Below are 19,300 nucleotides of genomic sequence, written 5' to 3' on the forward strand. Positions count from 1 at the left end.
AAATATACTTTCATAACACTATCTAATATTTTATAATATGACAATAATAAGCCATCAAGAGGTGGGAGGGGTCTCCACTCACATCACCACTGTGATCACAACCCTGCCATCCTATAACGATGGGAAAATATGATCGGTCGACCTGAACATTTCCGCGCCAACACAGGACAGACCTTTCGTAATTTTGTTGGAAAAAACTAAAATGAATTGACGAAAAGCGGATGTTTAAATAATGTATAGCAGTGGCCAGTGGTTTTCTTCTGCTGACTATTGAAACTATTGCACATTGGGCCAGAATATGAAAATAACTGGCCAAAACCCATGATAAAAAGTTGTTATTAATAATTGATTTTTTTATAATATTCGATAATCTATAAACATAAGACCTACCTATAAAATAAGTAGCCATTACTCAATCAGCGTGCTGATAACATATTTGCTCAAGACATTTATGATTATTATAGTCTTTTTTCTTTTCATTTGATTCTACAGTTTGCTGTAGTTTTATTTGTTGAGTATTTGGCTGTAAATAGCTAACATATATATTCATCGATTCGTCGTAGGTAAGCACGTACATTTTATTAATTAGAATAATTTAGTGAATTTTTATTATTCAATAACTAGGCTAATAATGTCCATTGTTGAATTGTATATTAGTATACTTTATTTAACAGAATTCATATTTTTAGTCTGAGCAGCTCTTATCATTAAAACTTAATTATTTTATTTTAAATTGTATTACATAAATAGTGGTTAAAGTTGTTTCTGCCTTTAGTTGCCTATTTATAAATTATAGGTACCTACCTGAATACGCAATTGAAACTGCTAAATTGTTAGTAAAAGAATATCCTTGGTACTATATGCCAGCTTCTGTACACAAGATATTATTGCATGGATCATCTGTAATTTCTGCTGCTTTACTTCCTATCGGCTAAATGTCCGAAGAAGCACAAGAGGCTCGCAATAAAGACCTTAAAAATATTCGAGAATATTATACTAGAAAATGTTCTAGAATTAAAACAAATGAGGATCTGTTACATGGACTGTATAGTGTCATCTGATCCGGTCATTTCTAGTCTTAGAAAATTACCCCCCCAAAAATAATTCATAATTTTCAACACAAGTATTATAACCACTGACTTCAATTGAACCAATAATACACGATTTGGTGGAAAATAGTTCAAGTGACGAAAATTAATAAATATTATGTTTATTGTTATATTTTGTATGTATTATAATTAATTATTTATAATTTAAAGCAGGGATGGAAAACGTTTTTAAAAAACGTTATTAAACGAAAACAATTAATAAAACAAAAACAAAAAACAACTGAAAAACGATAACAAAAAATCCCAAAAACCGAAAAAAATTTAATAAGGAAATCAAAAACGAAAACGAAAATAAATTATTGTATTATACATTATGAAATAATAACACGAAAAAAAAATTTTGAAAAAAAATTCAATTGTCTTTACTTTTTAATCTTTAACTTTAAAACATTTTAATTTGAAATCAGAAATTTTGAATTTTTGAATTTTTATATAAATTATATTTTGATTTAAAATTTAAATATTAAGAATAATTAATTTTAATTTTCAACTTTTAAGTACATTTTTGTACTGCGCGTTACTATTATAACTTAAAACACTTTTTCACAAAATTGAATTTGGTTTTTGGTGTAACTTTAAAAAAAATTACCGTAGATACATGAAATTTTGACTGAATGTTTATAATAACATTTTCAAAATATTTTGATGTATTTTGAGCTCTTTACGGACATTTTCATTTTCCATTTTTTTTTAGTTTTTTTTCTAAAAATATCAATAAAATTTTATTTGTTGGATAAAAAAGCTTGATAATTTAATAGACGGCTCCTAGTATATTGTTTCAAAGGCATATGAAAAATATTAAAAATCGTTAGTTACAGTTTTTTTTTTTAAGCATTTAAAGTTCAAAAAATGACAAAATATGGAAAAATCACGAAAATTTGCAAATTATTTCGAGTTATAAATTCATAAAAATTTTTCTTTTTAAATCTAAGATTTTAAAATGTAATACAAGATTCCTTATAGGATAATCTACCTTTACCAAAAAAAAAATGTCTATAAGAAACTCAAATTAAATTTTTATGGGCGTTTGAAATTCATATTTTTACAACATTTGATATTCACTCGATTTCTTACGTAACGATTTTCTTATTTTGTTGTAATTAAAAAACGAGTGACTGTAGAAACTTGAAAATTTCACTGAATGTTTATATTAGCATTTTATATATACAATAAAAATTTTAAAATAACTTGACTCTTTTTGAGCTGTTTACGGACATTGTAAGTTTTCAATTTTTTTAGTTTTTTTTTTTCTATAAATATCAATAAAGTTTTATCTGTTGAGAGCCAAAAAGTGTATAAATTTAATACAAAGCTCCTGATATATTGTTACAATATCAGTTGAAAAATATTAAAAATACATAGGCACAATTTTTTTTTATAAGCATTTAAAGATCAAATTTGGACAAAATTTATCAAATTTTAATTTGAAAAATTATTTTGTAGTTAAAAATTTATAAAATGTTCGATTTTTGTATCTAAGAATTGAAAATTTAAAACAAGATTCCACGTAAGTAATTAATACTGTTACCAAAAAATCTAAAAAATACATTTACGCAGTTTATTTTTATAGTCATTTTAAGTACAAATTTGGACGAAATTACATATTAAAAACCTAGGATAACTATTTTAGTTATTTTGTTGTGATTGTATAATATTATTCGTGGGTACTTGAAACTTCTAAAGTATACTATTATATATCTATGATAGTACCACGGTTTTTTGTTGATGTATAACGCGTTATAAGTACCTAATAAATATTATGATATGATTAATTTGGAATTTATTATAGGTACCTAATATAATATTATGTCTTATACCTAGACTAACATACCGTCTCCGCTCAGAATCGTTTTTCTTATACAATGATATTATATCATTGAATTCAAATTTAATACCATCCATTATACAGTGACCCACTTGTAACCTACTGTACAGCAGAGCGAAATCCACTTACCCACCTTTTTAGATTTTAATTTTAAAGCAAGTTATAAGTATTTTAAAATACACAACCTCATTTGTAAGACAGAGAGGACGCATGCAGGTGTAGCACTCTCTTAATGAACCACTCAATATTTTAGTTGAATACATTACATTTATAATTTTCTGAATCCAAAACTTGACATGAAGCTTGGTGCTCAAATTGATCATCTTCACAAAGATATGCTGAACAATAAGAGCACATAAATATACGACCACCATGATCCCATGTTCCACGTTCACATTCAGCACAATTTGCATCTTGTAAGGGACAAACACAGGCATGAGTTGTAAGGCATTTCCGACCATGACATACCCACGCTTCACAAAAATCACAAATAGCACCCTAAATATAGAAAACATAATTATTATAAAAATAATTCTATTTATCATATTTATGTTATTCATACCACTAGTCCCATTCCTGTTGTATAAACACCAGGGTGTTTAACAACACAATCTCCTGACTTCATAAGACATTTTATTTTACCACAGCTAGCACATTGAGGCAAACGCTGTAAATTTTGACAAAAATAACAAAAAGCCCGATTTTTTTGTTTCCTAAAGTAAAAATAATAGAAATCTAATTACCAATATGATTATAATTTTTGTATTGATATATTTTATTCATAGTATATTTTAAGTTATTATTCATAAAAACAATTCTTATTTTCATAAAATATAGCAAAGGAGAATAGATTTAAAAGCTAATTGAAAGATTATATATATTTTTTTTTAACATTTATTTGAATATAATATACAATCTGTAGTAGTAGTTACAATAAGCACATGAGCTGGATTAAACAATTGACTTTGAAAGCGTGAGGGGAGTAGCTACCCAGCAGTGGCACTTGACGTGAAATTAAACGATTATATAACAAATAAATTTAATAAAAATTAAAAACAAACATACTATTTATAATTTTCTAAAACAAATCAATTATATACCTAACATTAACTATTGTATATGTTAATGAGAATTATTATATACTTTTGAACAAGTAACAATATTTTTTTTAAGAATATTTTTATGTTATTCAAATTGAATACCTATTTGTAAAACTTACTTCTTGCATTTATCACATTCCTGAAAATAAAAATTTGATATTAAAAAAATTTTAATTTTAATACAATTATATACTTAATTCAAGTTAAGTTCAACCAATTTCAGTTTTCAGACATACCAACTGAGTTTTGTGAAAACAGTGTAATAATATAGCTCAATAAGTATACATCTTTTGATGTCACAATGTTCGATACCAGCGCTTATTATCAATGATATATTTTATAGGAGGATTTATGATTTTTGTCGGTCAAGAGGGTAAACTTATTTTAAATAAAATAAAATATATAAGCTAGTAAATTGTTCAATGTATCAATACAAATATTAGAGTAAAAATGTAAAGAATATTGCCCTAAGAAGTAAGTTATATTTTTTTAGATTCTAGATTATTAACAAAAGTTAATAATAAATTGAAATCTATTATATTGTTTTTTTGTATAATAATTATATCAGCTAAGTTGTATTTTCAAACTCTAGTTAAAAACGCTTAGTTAAACGGTCGAAATATTGGTACTGGTTTGTTATGGCCCCGCCGGGGGGAGTGAAAACTTTATCTCCCCGCCATCCATAAATACATTGTATAAATATAAGATATTGAGTTTATTTATTTATATTTATTAATTTGATGAATTCTAATTTGCAGTAATATTTCAACATAATCAAGTCAATCATAGATACAATTTTGTGGACTCTAACTCAGGAGCCCACACACATAACGTTGATAAAATGTGGGGTTTGACCAAATGGGGGAACAAAAAATGCAGAGGAACAGATAGATATTTTTTAGACTCGTACATGTCGGACTTTATGTAGCGATCAAAACTAAATAATAGTGATCCGTTTGGAACGATTTTAAAATACGTAGCATAATTTTGGGAATCATGGAAAGCCTAAACATTTTATACATTTTGTCATTATTTTATCTTTATACGATGTATTTATAATTATGGATGGCGCGGAGGTAACAAAAATGAGTGGTGGGGCTATAAAGTTTTCACTCCCCCCGGTGGGGCTATAACAAACCAGTACTGAAATATTTAAACACCTATTTCATACAACTTTAAAATATACATGGCACACAAACAATGGTTACACAAAAACTAAAGGTATTTCAACATAACAGGGCCCTTTTTTTTTTGAAACTTATGTAGCTAAGTAAGTAGAAAACGATGGTGAAGTCAGAATTTGGGGCATGGACTTAATTTTTAAGTTATGGCCTAATGAAGTTGACTATTTCATGATTTTTACGCAATTTTTTTATATAAAAAAAAATGTAATAATAAAAGAGAATGTAATAAGTTAAGTTATTTTAGATACCGTGGAGCTGTAATGCAAATCCGGGAAGCTATAATGCAAATCCCGGTTCTCTCCCGGTCCTCGATAATACAAAAAAAAAAAAGGTTATTTTCATTCATAGCACAACATACATTTATAAAAATACACGTATGACAGTAAAACAGATGATTTGTAGAATAAAATATACCTAAATAAAATAATTGAAATTCATGAAAGTTGTACAATTGTATTTCTAAGGGGGTTCAAAACCCAATGGATTGTACTATATTACGTATTTACATTTTAAGTTTAAGCCTTGGATAATAGTTGAGTCCTACAATCATTTTTACATTAAAACAACCTACGGATTATTTTAAATGAATAAAAATTGTATGGAATTTCTAGGTAAAATACTTTCACTAAAATTACATTGGTTTAATAATAACCTATCGTCTATCAGTTTTAAACTTTTTATTTTAAGTATATTATAATAGTTCCTTTCCGTCAAAATGTTTGTTATAGTATAATAATATAATATAGGTATACCTATTAAACAAAAGTTATTTACTAATTTATTTACCATTGTTGCATTGCAGGGATGTTTAGCCAAAGACAAATTGTCTTTTGCAGACCTAATTCCTTTTTGCCGGGCCCTCATCTTTTCTGCTTTCTTCCTCTGTCCTGTTTTCTTTTTAGGCATATTTAATGTATAAGACGTACACCTATATTATGTTATTTTAATTATTAATACATGCGAACGAATAAATATTTAAAATAACATTAAATCGTAGACTGTAATACATTAATACCTGAATTAAATTATTGAAAGTAACTAAGTTGTAAGTACTAGTAATTTACCAAAAATCTTTGGATAAAACCCACATAAGAGTGAAACACTGAGACCCGCTCGCATGTCACGAGTTCATATTTCATAAAAAAAAAAAAATTGATAACATTATCTACCAAAGATTATTTTCTGATAATAATTGAGAACAAATATCAGGTTGGCAACTTAATACATAACATGGTAATAACTAATAATGTATTATTCCATTCTGTAGTATTCCCAAAAAGCAAAAAAGTGTGTGGGGGGGGGGGCTGTAGAAACGTTTCTTCAGGAGTTAGTGTCCAATATACTATTAATAGGTACATATATAATTACTTTAAAATAGGAAAATTTTATTTATCTGGTACTAGGTACCCTATTAAATGATATTATCACAGAACAATGATATTATGTACCTATACGATATATCTTTATAACTTATGACTTAAACATTTTAACTTATATAAGTCGTAAAATGAATAAAGCAATTTTTACCAAAAAACTTTCACTTATACGTTCACTAAATATCTATGTTTTTAAATTCTTTAATCTTTTGATAGTTTTTTAATTTTTTAATTGTTTTAAAAAGTTTAGTTCTGCCCCATTTTAGCAGTATGGTCGGTAAAAATGGGGTAGTTAGTTGGGTAAAATGGGAAATGATTGAAAATGTCATGAAAATTAATATTTCTTCTCATTATATATTATTTTACTAAACAAAACACATTTGTATAAAAATAAATTAAAATAAAAAAATTTCAAGTTTTTAAGATTATGAGAGAATGTAACTCTGGCTAAAATCTTGGGTACCCCATTTTAAACAAAACTATAAAGTCACACAAAATAATTTTTTTTTAAATGTTGATTTAACTCTTATACTTGGAGTTTATTTAAAAACAAAGGTGATAAAGTACCTACTAAATAAATAATAATAATTACCTGTTCAAAATATCCAAAAGGAGAAGTCAAAAACGTGATTCTAGGATAGTTAAATAATTTTCATACTACATGTTAAAACCGAAACTTATTGTTTGTGATAAAAATATTTAAACATCACATGTTTTGATAAGCTTTATATTGATAAATTACGATTTGATTATCACCAATCGATTACTGTGTGGCTAATAACACCAATACCCTGTTTTACCCGACTACCCCATTTTACCCACCTTTCCCCTAGGTACACAATAAGATTGTTCAAGCAAATATTTAAAACAGGATATGATAAAATATAATATTAAATTGAATATCGTCAATATATGGTCGCTGTATACGTCATAATGGATTTAAAGTTGTAACACAAAACAAATAGCTGTAAGTCAAATACTGTCATTGTTGGGTTGGCTTCAGTGTTCGGACTTATCTAGATATATTTATCTAGATAATTATTTGTTCATCTTTTATTTTATCTAGATAAATAGTTACAAGGTAACTAAACGGTCATCTTAGATAATTTTTTTACTAATCTAAATAAATTCATCTAGATACATTTTGTATTGATAAAAATCGTGAAATTGTACAAACGCATTTTAAATATTTATACAGATTCTCAAACCAAGTTTATGGTTTATAAAAAATGTAATTGTTTTTATTTATATCATTATTATTATTATGTTCCTAGGGCCCAACTAAAATATACCTAAATTTAAAACACATTTAAAAAAAAATTGTTTCTTTTTTTTTATCTAGATAATAAAGTATTTATCTTTATCTTTATCTAGATAAATATGAGTTAAGCTATCATTTATATCTATCTAGATACATTTGAGTTGCATTATCTTTATCTTTATCTAGATAAAAAAATACTTATCTAATCCGAACACTGGTTGGCTTGTATAGGTAACTACTTATAAATACACATATAACACAATACAAATGTGACAAAAAATACGCATGTATGGGCAATAAATTCTGAATAATTGCAATGTTATTTTGTTAACGTATACCTAGTAGTATTACTAGTAATAATATAGTAACTTGCACACTTGTTCAAAAATATATCGAACTTTGCACATGCTATAATCTTTGTTAAATAGTTTTTTTTACACTGTACCTAATACCCAATGCTGTTGACAAATTTTGTTGGTATGTAAATGAATAGGTAACTATATGAATTTAAAATTGCATACTAATGTGTGAACCCTATACAGTTTACCCATTAATAAGTAATATAAAATGAATGCATAAAACATTTCTGAGAATAACAGACAACAGTAACAATTTATGTTAGGAAACTGTTGTGTTTTAAACATTTAAAAATTAGTTGTTTGATTAATAAAAGTAAATCAAAACCAACATAATGTTATAGACGCCGTCGAATATTTTAGGATATTTAGTTACTATAATGACTATATTATGTCAGGTTCGAAGACCGTATAGGTATAATAATCATATTAAGAAGAATAAAGTATTTATCAAATATTTTTTATGGTTGCTATATTATAGTGTTATTAATTTATTTTCCTTTTTTTTGTGAATACAATTATAATAGTGTATACAATATTTTTGGATCCTATCACCTATTTCATGGTCCATCTATGTTCAGATCGTCTATTTTTCTATCTTATAATTAGACTTTAAAATAAAGACATAAGAACTATAATATAGGTACCACGTTGTAATTTAAAAATATTATTTGTGGGTAGATATTTAAGGCGTGGTGTATAGGGGAGGGTGGGGGGCTCAAATACGCCATGCCCTCTAGACATCATAAACTACATATAAATAATAATTTCTTTCAAAAATCTGTTTAGGAGTTCAATAAGTGTTTATAAATTATAATCACGATTCACAGCCTACAAAAAATGTTACTTATGGATACATGTCTTGCCCTGCACTATAGGTATAGGCCTAAGTTGGTAAATATTAAACAGTTAATAGTAGAATGTTTGGACCAAAAGGATGCCTCAACCTATGATTGTATTACTAATAATGTCCAATAATTGTAAAATAAATTACATTGATAGCAATAAAGTAATATAGACTGACAGTCGACAGACCGTCTTCGCTCAGAATCGTTTTTCGAGTACAAATATTTTATATCATCGAATTTAAATTTAACACATCCATTATACATATAGTGACCCCTAGACACCATCTAATGTTTAGCAGAGCGTGGTACTATTTATAATTCATAAATAAAATAACATTTTTTACAAATATACCTATTACTATTAATTTAGGGAAATAGTATAAAAATCGGTAAAAATGTTTGCTCGTATAGGGAGGGGGCAGAAAAGTCACCCACGGACCTGAGATATGTTCAGAACTTTTGCAACCCCCAAAATTTGGACCAACTTACGCCAATAGGCACTGACTAGTTTTTTATTATATTTCATAATTACGTATTTACATCTTATACTGGTACCCGTTTTACTATCTTTTTATGCTGAAAACGGCGCTGTTTAATCATAATTCAATATTCAAACACATTGAAGAACGATTGCAGAAAATCAGTGGCGGATTTTCAATATTTTTCTAGGGGAGGGGAGAAGTAAATTATATTCCTATATCCCTCCTTAATAAATCCACGACCACTGCAGTGAACACTGAGAAATGATAGGCTATAGTAACGACATTGGGTGTGAATTTAGAGGGTGCAGGAATAATTTATGGTACACATAGGTAAACAAGTATAAGGCTTTGCCCCCTACACCCCCCTAATACTATAGTAAACTGCATTGCAATCATTTTAAATTTTTAAACATGTAAATAGCAATGAATCGAATCGTCTGTAATCTGTATGATTATTAAGGGGACGCTACATCCACGTGTGTTGTCTCCGTCTTAAATACGTAAAACATTGCAAAATCTGTTTTGCTATGGGTTTAAACTATTAGCTTATAATAAATAAAGCTATGGTCAAAATAAAGAATGTAGGGAAATAACGTGACTACCTCATTGACATAGTGTAACAGAGTGACTTTTATTCGAATACCGGTTTAACAGAATAATGGTAGTAATAATAATAACTTAGATAACAATTGATAGGCAGTGTAGGGTTGATATCTCAACATAAACCACTCATGCTGTAGGCCAATCTAAGCAACCAAATTTCCACACTATAAAGAAGAGAACATTTACTGTGCGACGTAATTTTTATTTTTTCGATATCAGAACTAATAAAAAGTTATTTAAGTTTGAAAAACTCAAAAATAATTAATTTTTAATCCCCTAACACCCCCCCCCCCCCTATTCGCACCTATGAGTAACGATATAAAATTAATACATTTTTGTACTTACAGCAGTAGAAATCCATCATGCGTGATGCTTATATGGATATCGCTATTCAATTTGCAGTCTACCGGCCGATGCAATCGACAATAATTACCCCGAATATTTACCTCAATTAATTATTATTATACATTTATACGTGTTTATTATTGAATTATTAATGTAATAATGTGTATATATATAATACTATAATGCATTGTATGTATCAATAAAGATTAAAATTTCCTTTGATAGATATTAAAATGTAGTAATAGGTACAAAATATGCGTTGAAAATAAATGTGCACATTTGTATTAAGTAATTTATTTTTGATTTTAATAAAAACGCCCCCTACTCAGATCCAGTAGTGGTTCCTAAATTACTATTAGGAAAAAAATAAAAAAAATGGATCCATATCGAATAATATAGGTCCAGAGGCCTCCACGTAGTTAAATATGTCCCTATATAATATAAAATATATAAATTAAATAGGTACTCGCGTAGCTATATAGTACATACAATTAATAAATAATAAGTAACAACTGATAAACGATAAGCTATAAGTCTATAAATATATTTATATTAAGTATTATTGGCTATGTTAAAGACTATATTATAGCTTCTTGTAAATTAACTAATACGAACAAGAAATAACCTTTGAAATAGTATATAGTGAATACCTCTTGAGTAGTGTGGCTTTATACAAGACGTTCTTTACAGGCGTTTTTTGCAATGAAAATTACTATAAATTACTATAATAAGTATAGGTACACGCGTTTATAAACTGCAGGGATTAAAATTTATAATATTATCACAAATTGAGATATTTTCTTTATAGTTATAGTTGTGATGTGTTGCTTTTTTTTTTTTTTTTTTTCTATTTAAAGGTTTACAGGCTTCAACTACAATGGTTATTAGCCAACATTTTTGTTTAAGTTTAACAAAAAAAGAAAAGTAAATTACAATATTAAAAATTACAATATTTGTTTAAATAGATTTACAATTTAATTTATATTGAAACTATATTTTGTTGATAAGGTTGTCTTTGGTGATGAATTCGATGGTTTTTAAAGTATGTTCTTCATTTAGAGCTTCTTTGATGTTGAGTGGGAGGTTGAGAAGAGTGCGGGTTGGTTCGTGTATTGGGCATTCTTCAAAAATATGTCTTATGGTGATACGGGTTTGACATATGTTGCATATAGGGGGTTGATCTTTACTGATAAGGAAGAAGCTTTTTTTTATAGTAGGTGCCCAGTATGGTCTATTTTAGGGCTGTTCGATTATTTCGATTAATCGATTATTACGACGATTATTTTTTTTCTTCGATTATTTTACAGTTTTCATAAAATTCGATTAATCGCCAAATAAACTAAATTCGATTAATCAAGTAATCGAATTTCCGATTAATCAATTAAACGAATTTTTCGAATAAACAAGATGATTAATCGTTGTTTTGACGGTTCGAATGAACTTTTTCGAAATTTTTAGCACTTTGGGAATTTTGTACTCTATTCCATTTTGAGTGGGTCTGTGTTTACTTTACACCAACACACTAATCTTCATTAAAAAAAAAATCGATTAATCGGTTAATCAGTCATTGAAAAAATTGGTGATCGATTAATTATTAGTCGTTATAAAATCGAATTTTGGTTTGATTATTAATTTTCGATTAATCGAAATAATCGATAAAATGTGAAATTAATAATCGAGTGGTAAAAAAATTAATCGAACAGCTCTAGTCTATTTACCTGGCCATAAAAATTATAAATCAGCCTCTGCCATTAACGACAAACATAGATATGTTAGAAATAGATATATATATTAAGTTTTAATCGTTTATAATTAATATAATGATTAGGTTTATAATCAAATGTTATATACGATACACATATGATATAATTATTACATAGGTACTGACGTATACTGTATGTAACATTTATTGCACAAAAGATAATTTTAAATGCCATCCGTTAACAAATATAATTGTGTATTGAAAATGATAATACTAATATAATGTGAACATATATTATTATGTAGATTTGTAAACGACCTATACATAAGATACATTTAATATAAGCATTCCAGCAAGTGTACAGAAATATTTTTTTATTTTAAAATAATGAATTGATTAATATAAGAGTATACCTATATACATCTTAAACTTTTTATTATATACAAACGGCCTTCTTGATACCTTGACTTATTGAAAATAACTCAATGATTTCGTTTTGAAAGATGTTAAGTAAAAGTGGCCTCGCTCACTTAAATTATATTAATTTACGTAACGCGTTAGCTAAATAAATGTTATCATATTATACATATAGAACAATTGTCAATCGAATGAAAATCCTTATATAAAACGAGAAGTAATTTTACTTAAATACCTATTCGTCTTAGATTCTAAAAATGACTCAAATCATCTATATCAGGCAATATAAGTTAAAATTTAAAATTCCACACTTACAACTTTGTACTTAGGTACTAAATACTTAATTAATACCATGAACAAATAATTATTTTGATAACAATATTTTTCAATGGTTGATATAGTTTTAAAGTAGTAATACTACCTAGTAGGTATATGTATACTAATATACTATTACTAATTATAACTATACATTTTATAATATGTAGATTTTAGGTAGGTAGGTACACATTTTATTACAATATGTTTGTACAATAATTTAATAATCAATACATCATTATTCATTATCTACTCAACATTTTTTTAACAATACCTACCTTAAGAGATAGAAAAATAAGTTTTAATGGTAGGTAGTTTGAAAGAGTCAATAACAAATTTTTATTAGGCTAAGCTAACCCAAAATAAGGCTTCAACTTCTGAGGTCATTAACCTGTGATAATTACATAGTATTGGTCTTAAAACTCTGGAGATACATTATGTTTAACAGTAGAGGGAGATTGTAAAATATATATTAATGTATTTTTATTTTTATAGTAATTTTGCTATACCTATAAGCCTATATTTGTGAAAAAAATTGTATACGTTTTTGCAGTGGCGTATTTGAGGGGGGCATGGGTGTATGGCTGCCCCTTGAAATTATTCATTGGTGATCACGGTTATATCCTACATATAGGTAATAAAATCACAAAGTATTTATACAAGTGATATTTATTATTTATTTGGCATTTTACATTTTTCTCAATTAATGCCTAAATTCTCATAAATCGATTTTCGAACTTTACATTAAAAAAAATGGTTAAGTGGGTGTCGTTCTGCTGTACAGTAGGTTACAAGTGGGTCACTGTAATGGATGGTATTAAATTTGAACTACGAAAAACGATTCTGAGCAAAAACGGCCAGTCAGCCTATATGATATTACTAAGTATATTTGATGATATTATTGTGAATAAAATAATTTATATATAACCTATTTACGTGGAAACTTGTTTTACATTTTCAATCCTTAGCTATAAAAGTTGAACATTTTATAAATTTTCAACTACAAAATAATTATACAATTTTAAATTTGATAAATGTTGTCAAACTTTGAACTTTAAATGCTTATAAAAAAAAAATTGTGCCTATGTATTTTTAATATATTTCAACTGCTATTGTATAACAATATATCAGGGCCAGGAGCCTTACATTAAATGTTCACGCTGTTTTACCGACAAATAAAATTATATTGATATTTATAGAAAAAAAACTAAAAAAAATGAAAACTGACAATGTCCGTAAACAGCTCAAAAAGAGTCAAAATATTTTCAACATTTTATAGTGTATAGAAAATGAAAATATAAACATTCAATAAAGTTTTCTTGTATCTACAGTTATTCGTTTTTGAATAACAATAAAATAATAAAACCGCTACATCAAGAAATCGAAGGAATATTCAATCTTGTAAAAATATGAACTTCAAACGCTCATAAAAAATTAATTTGATTTGCTTGTAGACATTTTTTTTTTGATAAAGGTAGACAAACTTATGAATAATCTTGAATTATATTTTCAAATCTTAGATTTAAAAAGAAACATTTTCATGAATTCTGAACTCAAAATATTTTGCTAATTTTCGTGATTTTTCAGTATTTTGTCAAGATTTGAATTTAAATGCTTATAAAAATTAAAAAAAAACTAAAACTAAGACTTAAAGATTTTTAATATTTTTAAATAACATTGTAACAATATAGTACGAGCGTTGTATTAAATTTTCAAGCATTTTTACTCAACAAATAAAGTTTTATTGACATTCATAAAAATGAAAACTAATAAAATTGCAGAATGAAAATGTCCCTAAACAGTTCAAAACAAATCAAAATCTTTTAAAAATTTTATCGTGTATAGAAAATGCGAATATAAACAACCGGTGAAAATTTCATGTATAGGTATGCGTTCATTTTTTTTAAAGTTGCACCTAAAACTAATATCGATTTTGTCAAAAACTGTTTTTGCGTAAAAATTCTCGTTTTCCCTTAATTTTTATGTTGTTTTTCCCGGCACTTTTGGAAACTATAGGGAATTTTAAATGTTGACCTTTCCAATGCACCAATTAAATTCACTTTCCCATCGAACAAGATACAAATGAATAAAAAAATAAAAAAAAAACACACATTGTAAAATCAACGCCGTAAAGCACAAAACGCTCTCTAGCGAGATCTATCGAAAGTCAATACATTCATTGTTCCACTCAGAATCTAAAATAGATCTATTTTACTATGAAAATTGTTGTAAATATTTTTTTTCAGATTTTTTTTACAATTTATATTTTTTGATTATAACAAATCAAGGACTCGACTGCATTGACCGATATATGCCTTTAGGATTTAAATACATGTATATCATACATTCAAACATTTTTTTTTATAACAGCAAATAAATTATAAGCAATTAGTTAAACAATACATTAATAAACGGTTAAAAATAATAAATGGAAAAATTATATTCCTCACAATATTTTGTAGTGTATTACAATTTTTAAATAGTCCCCCACTCCCCCCATTGATTGAGCTCCAGCTACGCTACTGCATGTGTTTTTGGAGTTATTTTCACCAAGTGCTTGTTGCATCGATGATGGATTTCCAAGAATTTGTCTCAAGCTGTTGAACTTGGGGCATTTTAGTGTGATGTGTTTGATCGTCAGTTCTTTGTCACATAGTTCACAGGTCGGGCAGTCTTCTTTAATAACAAATTTATTCAGACACTTATAATATCTAGTAATATTACTTATATATACTATAATATAGCTTATTAGCTTCCCTTCATTCCTTGGAAGTTCATATGAGAAGAATGAGGAAATACGAGAACCAACCTCAATACTCTTATATGTACCCATATGAATGTATGATATATGTTGCCAGGATTTTTTTTTTAGACTTTTATATTTTTTTATATAAATATATTTTTTTTTTGTAAATATAGAAAATTATTATTAATTTGATTTTTGTATTCATTCGTGCGTACATTGTATAATAACAGGAGAACCTGTATTGTGCTTGGGGACTGTTGCAGCGGAGGAACTCCGCTTCCCAATACTTACGACGATATATAAATATATTTGTTTGAAAACTAACTTTGTGTTTACATACAAATACACTATATAATATATATTTTAAAATGAATAATCGTTGAAGGTTATTTAAAGTTTTTAAATTCAGTATTGTTCTGTATCTTCATTCTAATTCAAATGTAAATGTAACCTCCAGCTGTATATGTATATAATATAAACGATTAGTTCTAATAAATAATTGTTTATACCAAAATACTAAAAAGAAAACTTAATTTTATGTAAATATACAAAAGTACAAAACTAATAAACTAAATTGTAATATAGGTACTGTGTGTGCTAGAAATTGGATACATTCTATAACTCTGCAGTTACCTAAATTACTCAGTATACTCTGTACATATTTTAGAATTCTGTCTGCGGGAGATTGATGATCCAATAGTCTATAGTTTCATGTCTCGAAAACAGATTTAAAAAACATGGGTATTCGTCTAATATGCGACCTATACCGCTACTTCGTTGGTGTAGTAAGCTACCTACCGTAAAACGATACCTATACCAACAAAAGTTTACTGATTATTGATTCATAACAAATTAACAACAATATTAATAACCATTTTATTAATTTATCGTCGTCAAGTACTTTTCTAATATTTCTATACGTCATTATATATTATTATACATTATATATAATTTTTACTAAATCCCAGAAAACTTTTAATAAGTTGTGATGAGTATTAATGGACCACAACCATTCTTCTTTTAATTGTCGGTCTAACAAACCTGTTGCTCCTCGAGTTTTAATTCCGTATTTAGATTTGACATGTCTCCATATATTATATGTTATTACTTATTACTGTTTTTACCTTTGTTTAATTATTGTTTTATTTTTATTTGTATATAATCGCCGTGTATTGTTTGGCGTTTACCTATTTATTGTTATAATATTCATATTCATTACTACAAATTGTATTTTACTATTGGGCTCTTAGCCCGTTCATACATAAATAAATAAATAAATAAATAAATAAATAAATAAATAAATAAATAAATATACACTCGATCGTTTGTGTTTGTGCGCCCATTGTAGGATCAACAAAAAACTCGGAATAGATTGACGGTTTCATGATGATAACCTATATCTTTTACCTATATACCTATATCTTATACTATATGCTCGCCATTGATCTGAATAAATAATTGATCCTAGTTCTATTTCATTTTGTATTATTGGTAATAAAGTTACCTTATCTCTTTTTCCACTTTCAAAAATCTTTATTCTAGAACCCCATCAACATTTTTAAAATGCATACCAAAAATCCATGGACATTGAATACGAGTACCGTAATTTTTTTGAGTTGAATGATCATCATCAATATCGTCAGCATCACTTGATACATTGTCATCTACATTTGGAAATATATCTCTATTCCTCAATCGTCCTCTATTATATTTACGATAGCCTTGAAGTAGTGACTTGTCTATTTGAACAATTTGCCCTGGACCACCCATTTTTTTTACGTTTATCGAACATTGCAACTGCTACATCTCTACAGAGATTATTCCAATCTACAATTGTGTTTCGAGTTTCGTTGTAAATTTTTCGGTCATTGAAACTGGTATTTGATACACCCAATACCAAACTAATTCAACAATTTCATTTAATGCTAAACCGCTATTACTTTTACCATTTTTATCGTAATATGTAAAACAAAGGATTATTTTTTCTCAAAGAATGATAATTTTAGCAACCTTTTATTGATATTGTAAATAAGTAGTTTTTATCACCACTTGAGCCCCTTTTACGATTATTTTTTTGATATTTTTTCAACGTGCCTCCACAAATAACACCATCTTTTAATTTGGAACAACTACCAACTACCAAGTTCTGGGAGCAAGTTTCTCTCTTGAAGGTAATTAACACATGTTTCTTCATTACATATTATATGCTCGTACAAATAGTGCATTGATTTATTCATTTTTGTTTATTTTAAAATAAAGAAATAAAAAGTAAAACTCGCAATGAATAGACACATCCCGGACACAACACAAACATAGACTAAAATAATATATCTAAAAGTAAGTTATCGTGGGTGGATCAGTTATCATAATGGCTATTATACACTATAATTTTGTACAACTGTTATAATATGTTATTTATCCTAATGACTCTAATGTACTTTCTCGCAATAAAATGAAATTAAATAAAAACCTACTTCGGTAGGTAGCATACTACACACATACAGTTTTTGATAGATACCATTTTACGGTAGGTAGCATATGAGACAAGTTCCAAAATATACGTAGCCGTAATGGGGAAGCAAATTAACAAAACGCGCTCTGGTAGAAACAATTTGTATCTTTCGATTTGGGATGTAAAGATATAGTTTTATATTGGTTATTTTACTTTTTACAATAAATTAATTTTGTTATCGAAACTTTATAGTTTATACGCTTTTATAGCTAACTGTATACGTTGGTTAAAACAATTTCTACTAATATTATCAAATACATTTAAATACACTTCACTTAAAGCAAAATGTATGCGAAATGTCGTGAAAATACATACAATCTGCCGACTCCACGCAGGGGGGAACCCGCCCAACCATCAGTACGATAGGCGTCGACAGCGCTCCCACAGACATCAAGACATCTGTCTTCCCAATAGGGTAGATATTGAGTAATATGGGTAATTTAATTATAGAATAAACCCTGTTTTCGCGGACACGTGGTATCTATATATTATATTGAGTAAACTATTATCAAAAATAACATATTTTACAATAATTAATAATTAATTAAAGAATACGCGTATGAAATTCCACGGACTGAAATTTAAATATGTATTTTAGTGATTAAATATTATAGCAGTCTAATGTTTATTTTATTTGTTTTCGTAAGATTAAAAGATATATTTTATTCAAACTTAATTCATTTTCTTAGGATATAATATTATGATCTTACATAAAAAATATAACAAAACAAGGACAAACTCTAATAAACACTAAATGACTAAACATTGTAACACTTCGCTAGACATGAATTTCACTTTTGGTATTATTTAGTTTTAATTTGTAGTAGTTTAAATATCAATGTAATTAATATATGCTCAGATGCTCGGAAAATGTTTATAACTTCATAAATAGAATGAATAAAATATAATTCTTAATTGCAATAAAAATATGTTCTTAGAATATTTTTTTATCAAGTAGGTTGTAGGTACCTACATGGCTACATTAATATTTATACCTATATATTATAATTATATATATAAAAAAAGTATTTGAAAATGGTTCTTTTATCAGAAACATTTATGTAAATAAATATATTTAGGAAGGCAGGTAATTACATTGTTCACTTAAACTTCAAAGTA

General features: G+C 27.1%; 1 protein-coding gene across 2 annotated transcripts in view; it reads right to left on the minus strand.

The window, feature by feature from the left end:
- The window catches only part of LOC100162425 (zinc finger protein 330 homolog), a 10,388-nt gene extending 4,018 nt beyond the window's left edge, over positions 1–6,370 (minus strand). Inside the window, exons 1-5 of one of the 2 annotated variants that reach the window (XM_016804830.2) lie at positions 6,234–6,370; positions 6,005–6,146; positions 4,154–4,173; positions 3,497–3,647; positions 3,201–3,432 (exon numbers count right to left, since the gene is read on the minus strand). In XM_016804830.2, the coding sequence (XP_016660319.1) occupies positions 3,201–3,432; positions 3,497–3,647; positions 4,154–4,173; positions 6,005–6,124 (523 nt within the window). In that variant the 5' untranslated portion in view covers positions 6,125–6,146; positions 6,234–6,370. 2 annotated transcript variants of the gene reach the window in all.
- Positions 6,371–19,300: the final 12,930 nt, after the last annotated feature.

The sequence above is a fragment of the Acyrthosiphon pisum genome, chromosome A2 (assembly GCF_005508785.2).
Source record: "Acyrthosiphon pisum isolate AL4f chromosome A2, pea_aphid_22Mar2018_4r6ur, whole genome shotgun sequence".
Lineage (NCBI taxonomy): Eukaryota > Metazoa > Arthropoda > Insecta > Hemiptera > Aphididae > Acyrthosiphon > Acyrthosiphon pisum.